Below are 13,705 nucleotides of genomic sequence, written 5' to 3'. Positions count from 1 at the left end.
ATTTGAGTATCACATACTCAAGTACTCTTAAATGCATGTATAAAGATAAGAAATTAATGCTATAATGATTCATTAATCTTATTGAAAATGAGATTAATATTGGAAATGCATTAAACGTAGAACAGGCATTTAAATTTCCAAAGGTAAAAACAATATTACCTATAATATGCCTTTTCAGTACTTGAATAAAGAAATAATTTTTATACATTCATAACAGTTTTTGTAATGTTTTACTTCTAGTAAAAAAATATTATTAATTAATTCAATTACAAATAAATTCCATAAAAGAACAAAATTAAATAAGTATATTAGAGAATATAATCTATAATAGTTATTTTAAATACTTTTTACTCAAAACCACAAATTAACTTTTCAATTAAGCAATATAAGGAATAATAAACTAATTTTACTGTCAATCAATCTTCTTCTGCCACCATTAAGCCTATACTGAGTTTAGGTTGCATAGAGCTCAAGAATGTTTGTTCGTCTCCACGAATACTTAAATGGATTTCATCAACTTTTTTATGACCCATCATTGGAGCTCGTTCCCATTTGGAACCATTACAATTTTTACACGAAATCAAAGGGAACATTGTCAAACAAGCAATTCTTGAATTGCAGTCATTACATTTGAAAAACCTTTTAGTAGCGTCAAGTACACGCAACATATGTTTTTCATTTTTACACCATTCAGATGCTGAAAACCAAGTATATTTGCATACTAGACAACGTACAGCTTTGCATGGCACCTTATATGTGTTCATCATTTTATATTCCATTTTTTCTTTTTTATCCATTTGATCAAAATATTTGTCCTCAGCTTCTTGCTGAGCTGTATCAATAAGGTCTTGGTTCTGAGACGTAGCTTTCATTAGTTCTAAAAATCTTGGTGAAACTTTTTCTTCAATAGCAACTTTTTTTTTTTGTTCCATATCTAAAATAATATCTTCAGGCAATTTTCTTTTATTACCACCATTCTTACTTTTTTCAAATAAATTGGGATTTTCTTTTTGGATTGGTCCATGTGATTTAATCCATTTCAATGCATTTACTTTGGCACACTTTGGATGCAGAGATCCAAAGTTTTTAAGATTTGCTGAGCTACCTAATATTTCTTTGAATGTACACATTTTTTGGGCTTCTTTATGTTCAATGTTCTTTTTTCCTGATCCACTTATTTCATTGGTTTTTATATCATTAACAAAGTCTTTAATAGCAGTAGTTCGACGATTAGCAATAGTTGTACGAGATATGGTATGAGATTCAATTGGGCTTAATGCTGGTTTTTTAGCCGGATTCAATCGTTGAAGCTTAACTTGGTCTTCTTTCATCAATTTTGAATGATTGGATTTAGTAGACACAAAACTTTGACCACCATAAAACACTTCATTTTTGCCCAATACCTACAAAAAAAAATAAAAAATAATACTTAATAATAACAAATAATAAGTAAAATTAATAAATGTTTAAATATTAAGTGAAACTACAAACTTTATCTCGTAAGCTGTGGGCAGCTGTTGGTCTAGAATTTCCAATATTTGCTCTTTGACTACAATGCTTAATATATTCTCGTTTTACATGAAATGTACAAACATCACACTTATTAATGTTTACAAACATATCACACTTATCTCCATTTTTCTTAATTCCTTTACAAGTCCCATAATCTTTGGATCTGCCCCATAGCATCACTTGGTCACCACTATTTATGGATAATACTACTTCATCCTTCTTATCTTTACCATCCATTTCTAATTAAGAAAATAAAATGTTATTATTTTTTTAGTTAATCAGTTTAACTAAAAAATTATAGAACTTAAAATAGATAAAATATATAATATATAACTAAGAACAAATACCAAAAATATTTTATGAATTTAACAATTATTATTTACTAACATTATTGTTTTTTTAGTATATTAAAATATTGAAAAATTTTTATTAACATATTTACTGTATTAAATTTAAAATAATTAATAGTGATATTTTTAAAGTGTCACAAAGATATTTGGCTAAACTAAAATAATAAGAATTCTTGGATAGACATAAAAATAAAAAAAACTATACCATAAAGTGACATCATTTTAAAGTACATTTAATTCAAAAGCACAATGTCAACTATATCCAACAGAAAAGATTAAGTTAATAGTTACAATAAACAAGTTAAATAAATTAAAAATTATAAATAAAAACGTGATGTGTGGAAAACTAATTGTAATATTAATTATTGAACTGAAAAAATATTATTGATACTTAAATAGCATTAATAAATGCTTATTTTTAGTATTTGTTAAATTATATACTGAACTGAAATACTATTTATTTACTATAAAGCACAAAGCACATGGAACAATATTAAACTCATAAACATGGTTCTAAGATAATATACAGATACAATTAGTACCCACTTTTGCAAATTACAGTACATTATTCTTAACTGGTAATATTTTACTTCCCCATTATGAATTATCTAATTAAATAGCATTTAGTTCATTGACTATCTATTAGAACAGCAGTGTCCTTTGGACACTACAAGTTCATTTCAGGGGCACTACAGCTCATCAGCGAATGAAAAAATTGTTTATAATTTATAATAGTTAAAAAGACAAAAAAATTATACATGTACAGAATTACTTAGCAAACTCTGCATAATATCTAATAGTGATTCTAATCTGTTTCGATTAATAGACAAATAATACACGCCGCACAAATTTAGATAACATTATACACGCGTGACTTCCTCGAATATTAAAACCGTCATGTAGAACCTGACCCCATATCTATTTATCAAAAATTGAACCAGACATAACTAAAATTTTTAAAAATATGCAGTCACAAAAATCTCATTAGTTTTTCACATTCATTTTTAACTTTTATACCAATTTTTCTGTTTTTTAATATTTGTTCTCTATATTTTCAACTATAATTTTGCAATTAATTTACAATATGTTCAATAAAATTATTTAAATTGGTTATTAATGAGTACTATAGTGTTAATTTATATCATGTTCTTTGAAGTATTCACAGGAAAGTATCATCGATAAATTTGGACCAACAAAAGGGCACTGTCGGCTAAAAATGTTGGGAACTGCTATATTAGAATATATAATATACAAATACAAGTAAAATATAGAAATATACTATCTACCCTATTTTTAATGTATTGACTGAAGGATTACGTCAAATCCTGTACCTTATCCCTTGTAGGTGTTAATTGATTAATAAATAAAATAAATAAATATACCTAAGAATAAATTATTTTATCAAAAAAAAAAAAAAAAAAAATGATATACCTAATAAAATATAACTGAATGTCATGTGATTTATCAATGTTTATAAAAAGTAAACTAAAATTTTTATTTGATTACCTGATTGGTTAAAATAGTCATTAGTTTATATAGTCTCACCTTTTGGATTCAGTATTCCAACAACAAATCCTATGTCTGTTTTCCATAAGTCAGCATGTGAGCGGCCAAATAAAAATATTGTAACAGTACTCATACCCGCTTTTAAGTCACTTATCTTCCATATACTAAATGTAGAACCTAAAATAAAAATATATTTGAGGAAAAAAATAATTATACTAAAAAAGGCAATGAGTACCTTTCTGTGAGGTCTTGGGAAGAGATTTGTTTACCAAAACTCCAGCTACAACCCAATCAGAATTGTTTGCAGACTTCAGATGTTTTTTCACTTGGCTGACAGGTACCGGTATTTTTCCAATCATTCTATCTTGAATTGTTTGAGATGATAACAATGGATTGATCATACATAAGCCAAACACAGGATCTGCGGTGGGATCAAAACCAAATTTTGGTATTTTAGACATGGATTTCTTCTTTGGATCACTTGTAACTGACACTTCATCTAAATCTACAATTTTCGACTTCATTGATTTGAAAAAGTCACTAAATGTTCCAGCTGCATTTCCAGATTTCTCTAGCAGTTGACTACTTTTTTCAACTTTGTCTTTAATTACATCTAAAGATATTAAACAGAATGATATACAAGATTCACAAACGATATACATAGTATACTCTTGTACACTGTTGTGCATAAGTATTTAAACAAACCAATGGGTGAGAAATACACTTACCCTCTTTATGGTTTATGATTTTTTGCGTCGTTACGGGATTATTATCGATCTCGGCATCTAGGAACAACTCCAAAGCTTTAAGATCTTCATCGTCGGAATTCATGACATCCAACGGTAGACTAATTACTTTTGGTGAAGAAATATAAGTTCAACGTAAGCTGCTGTGTCCGATGTTGGTAAAAAATTGCATTAAAACGTGTATAACTTATTGACTTTATTATAATTATTATAATTTATAATAATATTTCCATCGTTTTTCGATTGTACATTGATAGATAATAGTATGTTGTACATATTCTTGTATCTGCTTAGTGTAATTTTGGCGGTAAACGTCATTAATGGTAGACCGATTGATATAATGATAACAAAGTGACCGTAACGCCATCTATTTCAGAGATGATGGTGGAGCGTTAGGTTAGGGCGCTTCAAACAGTACTGTGTTTAGCGTCTGGCCTATGGCTTGTTGCCGTCACCACCAATTGTTAACTTTAGAGTATTAAAAAACCGCTAAAACAAGAAATACAAAATATGTCATTCCTTACGATTAGAAATACTCCTATGCAGTGTACGACCTCAATATAAATAAGTAAAAATATCAAATAAAATATATTATTTATTATACAAGATAATTTCAAGAAAAAAATCATAGCTTAGTATTGTACAAAATACCACAATATCCATTAAAGTATTATATCATACTTCTCGATTTAATTTAAAAGCGGATATAAAGTTGCTTATAAATTACTAATGATTAGAAAGTATTTACTGGTTACCTTACTTGAATACTACATTGTCAACCAAATCACATTTTTTAATTTTTTACTTTATGTTCGAATCAAGTTCAATCCAATAATAGTACACAGAGCTATTAAGTATTCACAATTTACATTATAATTTATTATACATTATTTACATAGGTAATTAATAATAGAATGATTTAGTTTAAAAAATCAGGACTAGTGAGTATCGCTCCACTGTACAGTAGACATGCCAAACGTGGAGTGGCTCACTGTAATTGATGAATTCAAATTTGAATTCAATGATTCGTCAACGTATACGAAAAACGATTCTAAAAGTTTTCGATTTGGAAACAGATAAGTATGGCTGATAAGTCTAAATTTCAAGAATTATCAAGATATGTTTTTTAATATTGTTATAAATGTAATTTATTTTATGATAAATATTATATTGGGTTGATTATTTTTTGTTGAAAACATTACATTTATTATATTATTAATATTTAATTATTTTTATAGTATGTTATAATTTTATTTATATTTAAATTTTAATTATATTATTGTTATCAACTTTTGAATCTATAAATTATCATCTTGCCGTAAAACAGTGTAGGTAAATAGATTTATGGTTAAAATAGCCAACATGTGTAATAAGCAACTTAAAATTAACTGCATATTTTTTAAATAGTATAACTAGATATGTATTTAAATCCTAGCACGGCTAGCACCGAAGTTCTCTAGATGTGATCAGTACTTTTAAAATGATATTGAAAAATTATTTTTTATTATCAAAGGTTCGAAAAGTTCATTTTTAATGTTATTGTTTCAAATAAATTTACAAGTATATCAAATGAATTTAATCATTATTATAATTTTTATTTATGAGATAAGTTCTATAGCAGTGTTGCGTGCGCACTTTCAGCAATCAAGTTTAGGGTGTTTTGAGATGAATAATTATAACAATTTAAATTGATATCAATATGTTTATATTAAAATAACTAAAATACATGTAGTATTGTAATATAGTGGCTAAGTGACTAAAGGTGCTTAGGTCTTAACGGCTATGGTACATATGATATTGCTGCTCCTTTATATATGAAATAAGTTCCTTGTTATTGTAGCCCGCGTCCTTGCATTTCGTAGATATTTTTGGAGTTGTTTTGCTACTTGTTATTGGTGAAGAACAATCTTCAGGATGCAATTTACTTATAATTGCCAACACGTGCCAGTGTAATCTCTTGTTGCATAGGGTTATCTCAATGCTACACTTTCATCCTAATGATTGACACGCATAATGCACTATTGCAGTGTTTACCATAACATATTATAATCAAGTTTCGTAGCCCTCAATAGCAGTATAGCATTAAACTTTTTCTAGCATTATTAAATAAAAATTTTATTTTTGTGATAAGGGAAGTTTCACCTTGTATACGCCACTGGTCATTGCGTATAGTAAAATGTATAGGTACAGTCGACTATTGGTAAAAATATTCTAAATTATCGATAACTTAAATAAATAAAATTTCCCTTCTAATATTAATAACATTTAATGTTTAAATAATTTTGTTAATTCGAAAATTTATTAGACAAGTTTTCAATATCTCGAATCTTCTTATCTAAATGTACTACATACATATACAGTGTGATCACGATTTAAGGTACCACTAAATATATCAACTGGACGACCTTGTATTAAAGTGAATATTTTGTCAAGGGAAAATTTAAAGGATATTTGATCAGCAATTATTTTCACGGGCGACGCCGTGCCGGTATGGTTAGTAATTAATAGAATTACAATTCGATAACTCGAATACTTGAATATTACGCTCTCAACGATTTAATATGGAGGATACAGTTTATGCTGCCACGAAGTATAATAATATAATACATTTTAGAAGTTTTATAAAATCTAACTAATGGCTGTAACACGATTGAGCATAAAACACCTTTTTTGTGACACGATTGAGCAAAATTGTCGGCGTATCAAAGAAAATTAAAATACAAAAGAAAACCTACACGATTGAGCATAAAAAACTATGCAACGTTGTCATTTTTAAATTTGAAGTGTATTATACAAAAATATTTATTCAAACACATTTATTATTGGTACACCTCCATCTTAAAATATTATCTTTTTTTCGTTCTCCAATTAATTTATATTTGTATAAATTAACTAGGGCCAATTATTTGCCTCTTTCTGGCAAAATAATAGTTATATTTTCTAAACCCATATTAAAAAATATAGAAACTATACGTATTTATATAAGAAACGCACTTTATGTGACACGACGATAGGTGATCGAACACTGATATTATTTCTATAATCTATAACAATTTTAGAATTGTATCTTAATTATCTTATATTTTCCCCAATGCTAAATGTTTAAAACGCTGTAGAACTTTTTTGCTCTAAAATTAATTTATTAATCGATAACATTGTCGATAAAGTTGGGCCGGCTCACAACTCGCACCTGATATATCTTAATAATTGGTGTAATAATATGTGAAAATAATAAACTACAAAATGTTCGCAACGTAAATGTGGCAACATCGCATAAAATATTCTATGCTCAATCGTGTTTTACCGTAACTAATACTACTTCGACTTTCCACGATTTCCGGTTTTCCGATGACAATACTATAACAAAAAACTACAGTTGAGGCGATAGATAAACGCACCAATAAAGCAAGCAAAATTAATTGACATAGTCTAATAATATAAGCGAAATATTATTCACATCATCGGGTGGTTATATGAAAGTGTGGCTGTTTTTGAATTTCATGTCACCTCTTTGATGGGTTTGTCTGATTGCATGCTGTATATACCCATAAGTTTATTTATCATGCAAGTATATGGACAACTTAGTAATGTAATTAATAGAATTACATATGCAAAAAAGTTGGACGTATAGCGTTGCTGACAACAAAATAAATAAAATAATAATTTTTCAAATTTCTAATTTATGTCGTTGAATATAATAATACGAGTATAAAGCAACGATTCCTAATATTTTTAGCTGACGGTGCCCTTTTGTTGGTCCAAATTTATCGATGTCACCTTTTCGTGAATACTACAAAGAACATGATACAAATTAACACTATAGTACTCATTAATAACCAATTTAAATAATTTTATTGAACATATTGTAAATTAATTGCAAAATTATAGTTGAAAATATAGAGAACAAATATTAAAAAACAGAAAAACTGGTATAAAAGTTAAAAATGAATGTGAAAAACTAATGAGATTTTTGTGACTGCATATTTTTGAAAAGTTTAGTAATGTCTGGTTCAATTTTTGATAAATAGATACGGAGGTCAGGTTTTACATGACGGTTTTAATATCCGAGGAAGTCACGCGTATATAATGTTATCTAAATTTGTGCGGCGTGTATTATTTGTCTATTAATCAACACAGATTAGAATCACTATTAGATATTATGCAGAGTTTGCTAAGTAATTCTGTACATGTACAATTTTTGTTTTTTTAACTACTATAAATTATAAACAATTTTTTTCATTCGTGAATGAGCCGTGGTGCACAGGTTGGGAACTGCTGAGTTATAGAATATAGACAATATTTTATTATAGATAATATATTTATATTGAAATTATGATATTCTATGTTCAAAATATCGAAAAACTCCATCAAATTTTATAATATTATTATTTATTTGAAATACTATGTAAAGATGTAAAATATATTCACTTGATTACCGTAAACTACAATTGTTTTATTTTATACTTAATATTCGAAGTGTCACCTTCTCCAATATTTTTATATTTTATTGTGATGTAACAAAAGCCCGTTCCTTTAGTGGAAAAATAAGTTAAATTATTTTATTTATTAAAATTATACAGGTCGTGAAATTCAGGTAGATAGGGGTTTGTAAGATAGCATGCAATTTAAACATTCCTATGTATGTTTATTTATTTGGTATGCAATCGAATACATCGGAAAGCGCACGCACGCACATAGTTTAAAGATGAAAAAACATAATTTTATTTTACGCACCATATCAATAAAGTAAATATTTTATATATATGTTAAGAAACGAAAAAAAAGCGTACATAGAAAAAATACTGTTAATAAATAATAATGTTTGTAATACATGTATGTACAATGTATTCCTGAGGTCCCATACGAGTTTTTTTAATGGGTCTCAGTATTCATATGTATATGAAATCAAATTAAATAAATAAATATAACATATATTCTATGTCTCGACCGTCTCTCTTAGACTATGTATAGTCGATCCTTTATAGTAATCAGTCGATTGAGAGTGAGAGCGGGTAAATAAAGAGAAAAATAGTCTGAATGCCTTGCTACAATATTATAATATACTATACACGTATTGTATGACATCCTACTACGCAAGCGTGCAGGTTTCACGAACGATGAGATAGAGAGACATAGTGAGCAGAACAGAAAGCAAAATATGTGGTGTAGGTGGGAGTAGTGGAGACGGAGAACAACTTATAGCGATAAGAAAACACCGGGAAAATTTCACATTTGCATTAACCAACAGCCGTATATTTTTTTTTACTTCTACTCTCGATATTCTTGCTGGGACACCCCGTCGTCTCCACCTTCACATACACCACGTGTACTCGTACACCCTTTATATATACATACTGTGTATTTCCACCCTCGAGTTCAGACACATACACAATCGTAAATGTATTATAAACATAAATGTGTACACACACACGATCCCGATGATGACAGCGACTTTACTGCCGCCACCATCAACATCCACCCCGCACAACCCTTGTGGTCTCGCCGAGCCAGCCATATTTTGCAGTTTTCTCTCTCTCTATCCTTCCTTACTTTCTCCCTCTCTTACTTTTTTATCTTCTTTTCTCCTTCTCTTTTCTTTTTTTTCTTTTTCCCTCCCACGCCCATCGTTTGTCATGTAAGCTCGTATAATGTATATAATATACACAGTATATATGCATAGGTATATCGTATATTTTGAATATGTATATATATATGTATTTATAATACGCACACGCACCCGCACGAGCTTTTTTCCCCTCGTGTGTTCGTGTTATCGATCAAACCTTCTCCGTCGTTGCCACCACCGCCGAGAACCCCACACGCGTGGTCCGCCTTTTCCCCCCCAAACAATGGCAAACCACGCCGTTGGATGTATATTATAATATATGTGTTTTATATATAAACCACGCGGCGCCGACCGGGAGTTTTTTTATTGACGAAAATGGTTTACACTTTACATGCCCCGCACTGATAACTATCACCACCGATGGGTTTTTCTGTATTGATAAACGCTGGTTACTGCGCTCCTATCGTCCAGCAGAAAAACATACTATTTTAACACCCAAATAGTATTTATTATATATTATATTTATCATATTTATCTGTTATACCGTAATAATATTTAATGATACTTGATTTACTGATTAAATAATTAGGTAATAATATTTTGTATAGGACCTAACCTAACCTATATTAGAATACGTACGTATAATAGTATGATTTATAGTAAACATAATTTTTCCATTTAGATATCTCAAAACTATACTAAATCTCTCAAAATAAAGTCATCTATTGTAAGTTTTAATAGTAGGTAAATATGTATAATTATTCAATATTTTATTTTCGTGGTGTTTCTGATATGTAATACAAAAACTAATGTAAAAAAAACGATGTAAGAAAATAATATAATCCAAATATATAATATTCTATAAAAAATAAATTGGTTTATTTGCTCCTATGAAATGGTTAGGTTAGGTTAGACATCTACATATAGAAGTGAACATAAGATCTATAGTAGGGGTTACTAAATAGCGGCCCGCGAGCCGCATACGACCACCGAATAAATTGTATCCGGCCCGAAGACAAAGAATAATTTTTTTTAATATTTGTAATATCATTAAACAATTTTCTATTTTTATTTTATATATAATTAATTTTTATTTAAATTTTTTTCAAATATTTGTAATATTAATTATGATCTTATTGTTTGTAAACAATAGCAAACAATAAATAAAAATTATAGTGTTCTCATTATATCCAATTTTAAAATAATACCTATCGATGTATTATATGTTAAAAATATGTGATTAGAGTTTTAATGGTCTACAAAAAATTTACAAATTCCTAATGTGGCCCTTCAAAAATATAAATTGGTGACTCCCTGATCTATAGTATATACATGAGACTAGGCATAAGTATAAAATATACATAATAGATATTATATTTTTATAATTTTTATGTATTATAATAATTAGATAATGTAGATGACGTCTTATTATAAGTATGAATATATAATATTTATTATAAAAATGTCATAACTTTGTTATAACATAAGAGATAAATAGATTACATATTTAAAAAACTCTTAGCTTTCTTTTTATAACTTAATATATAGGTAAATTAATAAAAAAAAACAAATCTACATGGGCGCTTATAGTGGTGGATTCAAAAGTGCCCGTCTCCCCCCATTGACAGTTATATTATATTTCTAAGGCCTAGCATAAAATTCTTAAATTTAGAGTTAAAATAAATATTTAAGTACTTACAAATTTCGTGATACGATGTATAATATAATAAATTTTGAGCCCCTCTAGAAAAAAATCCTAGATCCGCTAATAGGCATATGGCTTCTGATAAATTTAATTCACTATAAAGCAGTAGTGTATTTACGGGGAAAAGGGATTTGTGGGTGATAACTGATAAATCTTTCCTTGATTTTTTTTTTTAGTGTTTTAGGAGTAATATTGTTTTATAAATTTGTAGTAATATCAGATAATTTTACAGAAATAACAGAATACAATTAATAAAAATAATATTATATTTTATTATAATATAAATAATATTTATTAAATATCTAAGCAATCTTGAAAATATTATGGTCAATGCTTGTAGTCCATACAATACTTACTGATAAATATGATCGAAAAGTCTTATATCGTAAAATATTGTTAATAACCATCCAGCTATACTATGTTTTTAATGATAAGCATTTGAACGTTTTTATGAGGTAATAACTCGTAGATTTGTAATAATAGACATTATATAATACAGTATTTGAATATTCAGTGGCAACTCGTTTTATACTTCTATAGTTCTGTATTATAAATGTTATAATGTATCAAAAATGTAATTTAAAGCATATTGCAGGATGAGGTACTAATAGGTATGTTAGAAGTAATAACAAATATTGTAATAGACAAATATATATATATGTAAATTTTGTTTTGTTCGATTTTCTAAATAATTCCAATTGTACAAAAGAATACAGATAACAACTATGACGCAAAAATTTGAGTTATTTTTACCATTTATTATTGCATTACTTTATTTTTATTCCAGTATAACTTTTTACACACTATATTCGGCACTTAACACTTGCACTAATGCACTATTTTGGTGATTGTCACCAACTTATGATTATGTTCAATGTTCAACAGTTCAAGACTTCTTTTCCCTACTAACTCTTAAAGTAATTTTTTTTTTAAATTTAAAAATTAACTGGTTTAGAGGTTTAATTATTATTGTGTGTACCTACACGGTAGATCATACATTTTTTATACTACTACGACACTACGTCCTACATATAAATTTGTATATTTTAAATATTTTTATTTGTTACCATTTTTTATTTAAAAAAAACAGTTTTATAAATATATATGTGTGCTTACTAATAATATTAACTCTCAAATATTTTTGTGCAACAAACTCCCCTCTTCTCCACCTTCGAAAAAAATATATTTGCGAACCTATATTCCTCTTTTAATAAAATTCTAAACTCGCCACTGTTATATACAAGTACACTGTCTATTCATAATTTTGGCGGAAATATTTAATTTGAATTATACACATCAAGTGTACACATTTAAATATTTTGCATATGTTCTCTGGAATAAAGGATTTTCTAAGAAAAAAAAAATTAAAAGCTCTAATATTATATTTACCTGAAAAAATATCTTGTTGAGAAAATATTCTGTATTTAAGAATACTTTCTGGTCTAAATGGTTTATAAAAGAGTATATTTAAAATGAACATGATTTAAAAATATTTCCAAGTTTATTATACCTAAAATGATAAATACATTTTATTCATACAAATATTTTTATTTGATAAAATAATAGTTGGGTCTTGGGTATTAAAATTGAATTTCATAAGGAATCTTGTAATTCCGGTAAGAGAAACTGTAGAATTTTTTTATAGGATATAGAAATAAAAAAATTTAGATTAGGAAAACTTATTTAAAATAATATTTACTATTTAAAACGAATATAATAAGTAGACATTCAAATACAACTCTTAGAAACATTCGTTTGTACCTAATTATTACACAAACGTGGGGAAAACTAGACATTTGTAAAAAGATAGGTTAAAATATACAATATCACCTATCAATATGATCAAATTATGGGTTAGGTAGGTATAATATAACTTTACTAAACCTGGTGTATTGTATATTATCTATCCGGTAATAATGAAGTATTTATACAAAATAAAGTTTTATACTTCAGTTTATTAATAATAAGTACATATTTATTTATTTAGATTTATAAGGATATTGTATGTATAAAACCTATATGAGTATGTAATATACATATATTTATAATATTTATATACTTATATCGTATGTATAGACTGGTATATTATAAATTTGATAGGTTTTGAGTTTTTTGATTTAGTTTAGCAAAAGGTTTTATTAGATTTATTTTGAAAAAAAAAGATTACTATAATAAATAATATGATTATATGTATATTGTATTGTAAAAGTATAGTTGTATGTGTACAATAATATTTTATATTTATTATTTACACGCATGTGTTTTTTAGAGTGTGTACAGATTATCTAGGGCTTAAAGTGGGAAAAAAAAATCCAGGGGG

The 13,705-nt window shown here is 27.4% G+C and overlaps 1 protein-coding gene across 1 annotated transcript in view; it reads right to left on the bottom strand.

Moving 5' to 3' along the window:
* Nucleotides 1–315: 315 nt before the first annotated feature.
* LOC112596417 (protein MCM10 homolog) overlaps nucleotides 316–13,705 on the bottom strand; it is a 33,241-nt gene continuing 19,851 nt past the window's right edge. Inside the window, exons 3-7 of the mRNA XM_025342082.1 lie at nucleotides 4,097–4,603; nucleotides 3,604–3,981; nucleotides 3,408–3,545; nucleotides 1,492–1,751; nucleotides 316–1,403 (exon numbers count right to left, since the gene is read on the bottom strand). Of these exons, the coding sequence (XP_025197867.1) occupies nucleotides 417–1,403; nucleotides 1,492–1,751; nucleotides 3,408–3,545; nucleotides 3,604–3,981; nucleotides 4,097–4,199 (1,866 nt within the window). The 5' untranslated portion in view covers nucleotides 4,200–4,603 and the 3' untranslated portion in view covers nucleotides 316–416. The remainder of the gene's footprint in view (nucleotides 1,404–1,491; nucleotides 1,752–3,407; nucleotides 3,546–3,603; nucleotides 3,982–4,096; nucleotides 4,604–13,705) is intronic.

Source organism: Melanaphis sacchari, unplaced genomic scaffold (assembly GCF_002803265.2).
Source record: "Melanaphis sacchari strain LSU unplaced genomic scaffold, SCAv2.0 Contig31_pilon_pilon, whole genome shotgun sequence".
In the NCBI taxonomy this organism is placed as follows: Eukaryota; Metazoa; Arthropoda; class Insecta; order Hemiptera; family Aphididae; genus Melanaphis; species Melanaphis sacchari.
The sequence above is the reverse complement of the archived record's forward strand: the minus strand, read 5'-3'. Positions and strand labels throughout refer to the sequence as shown.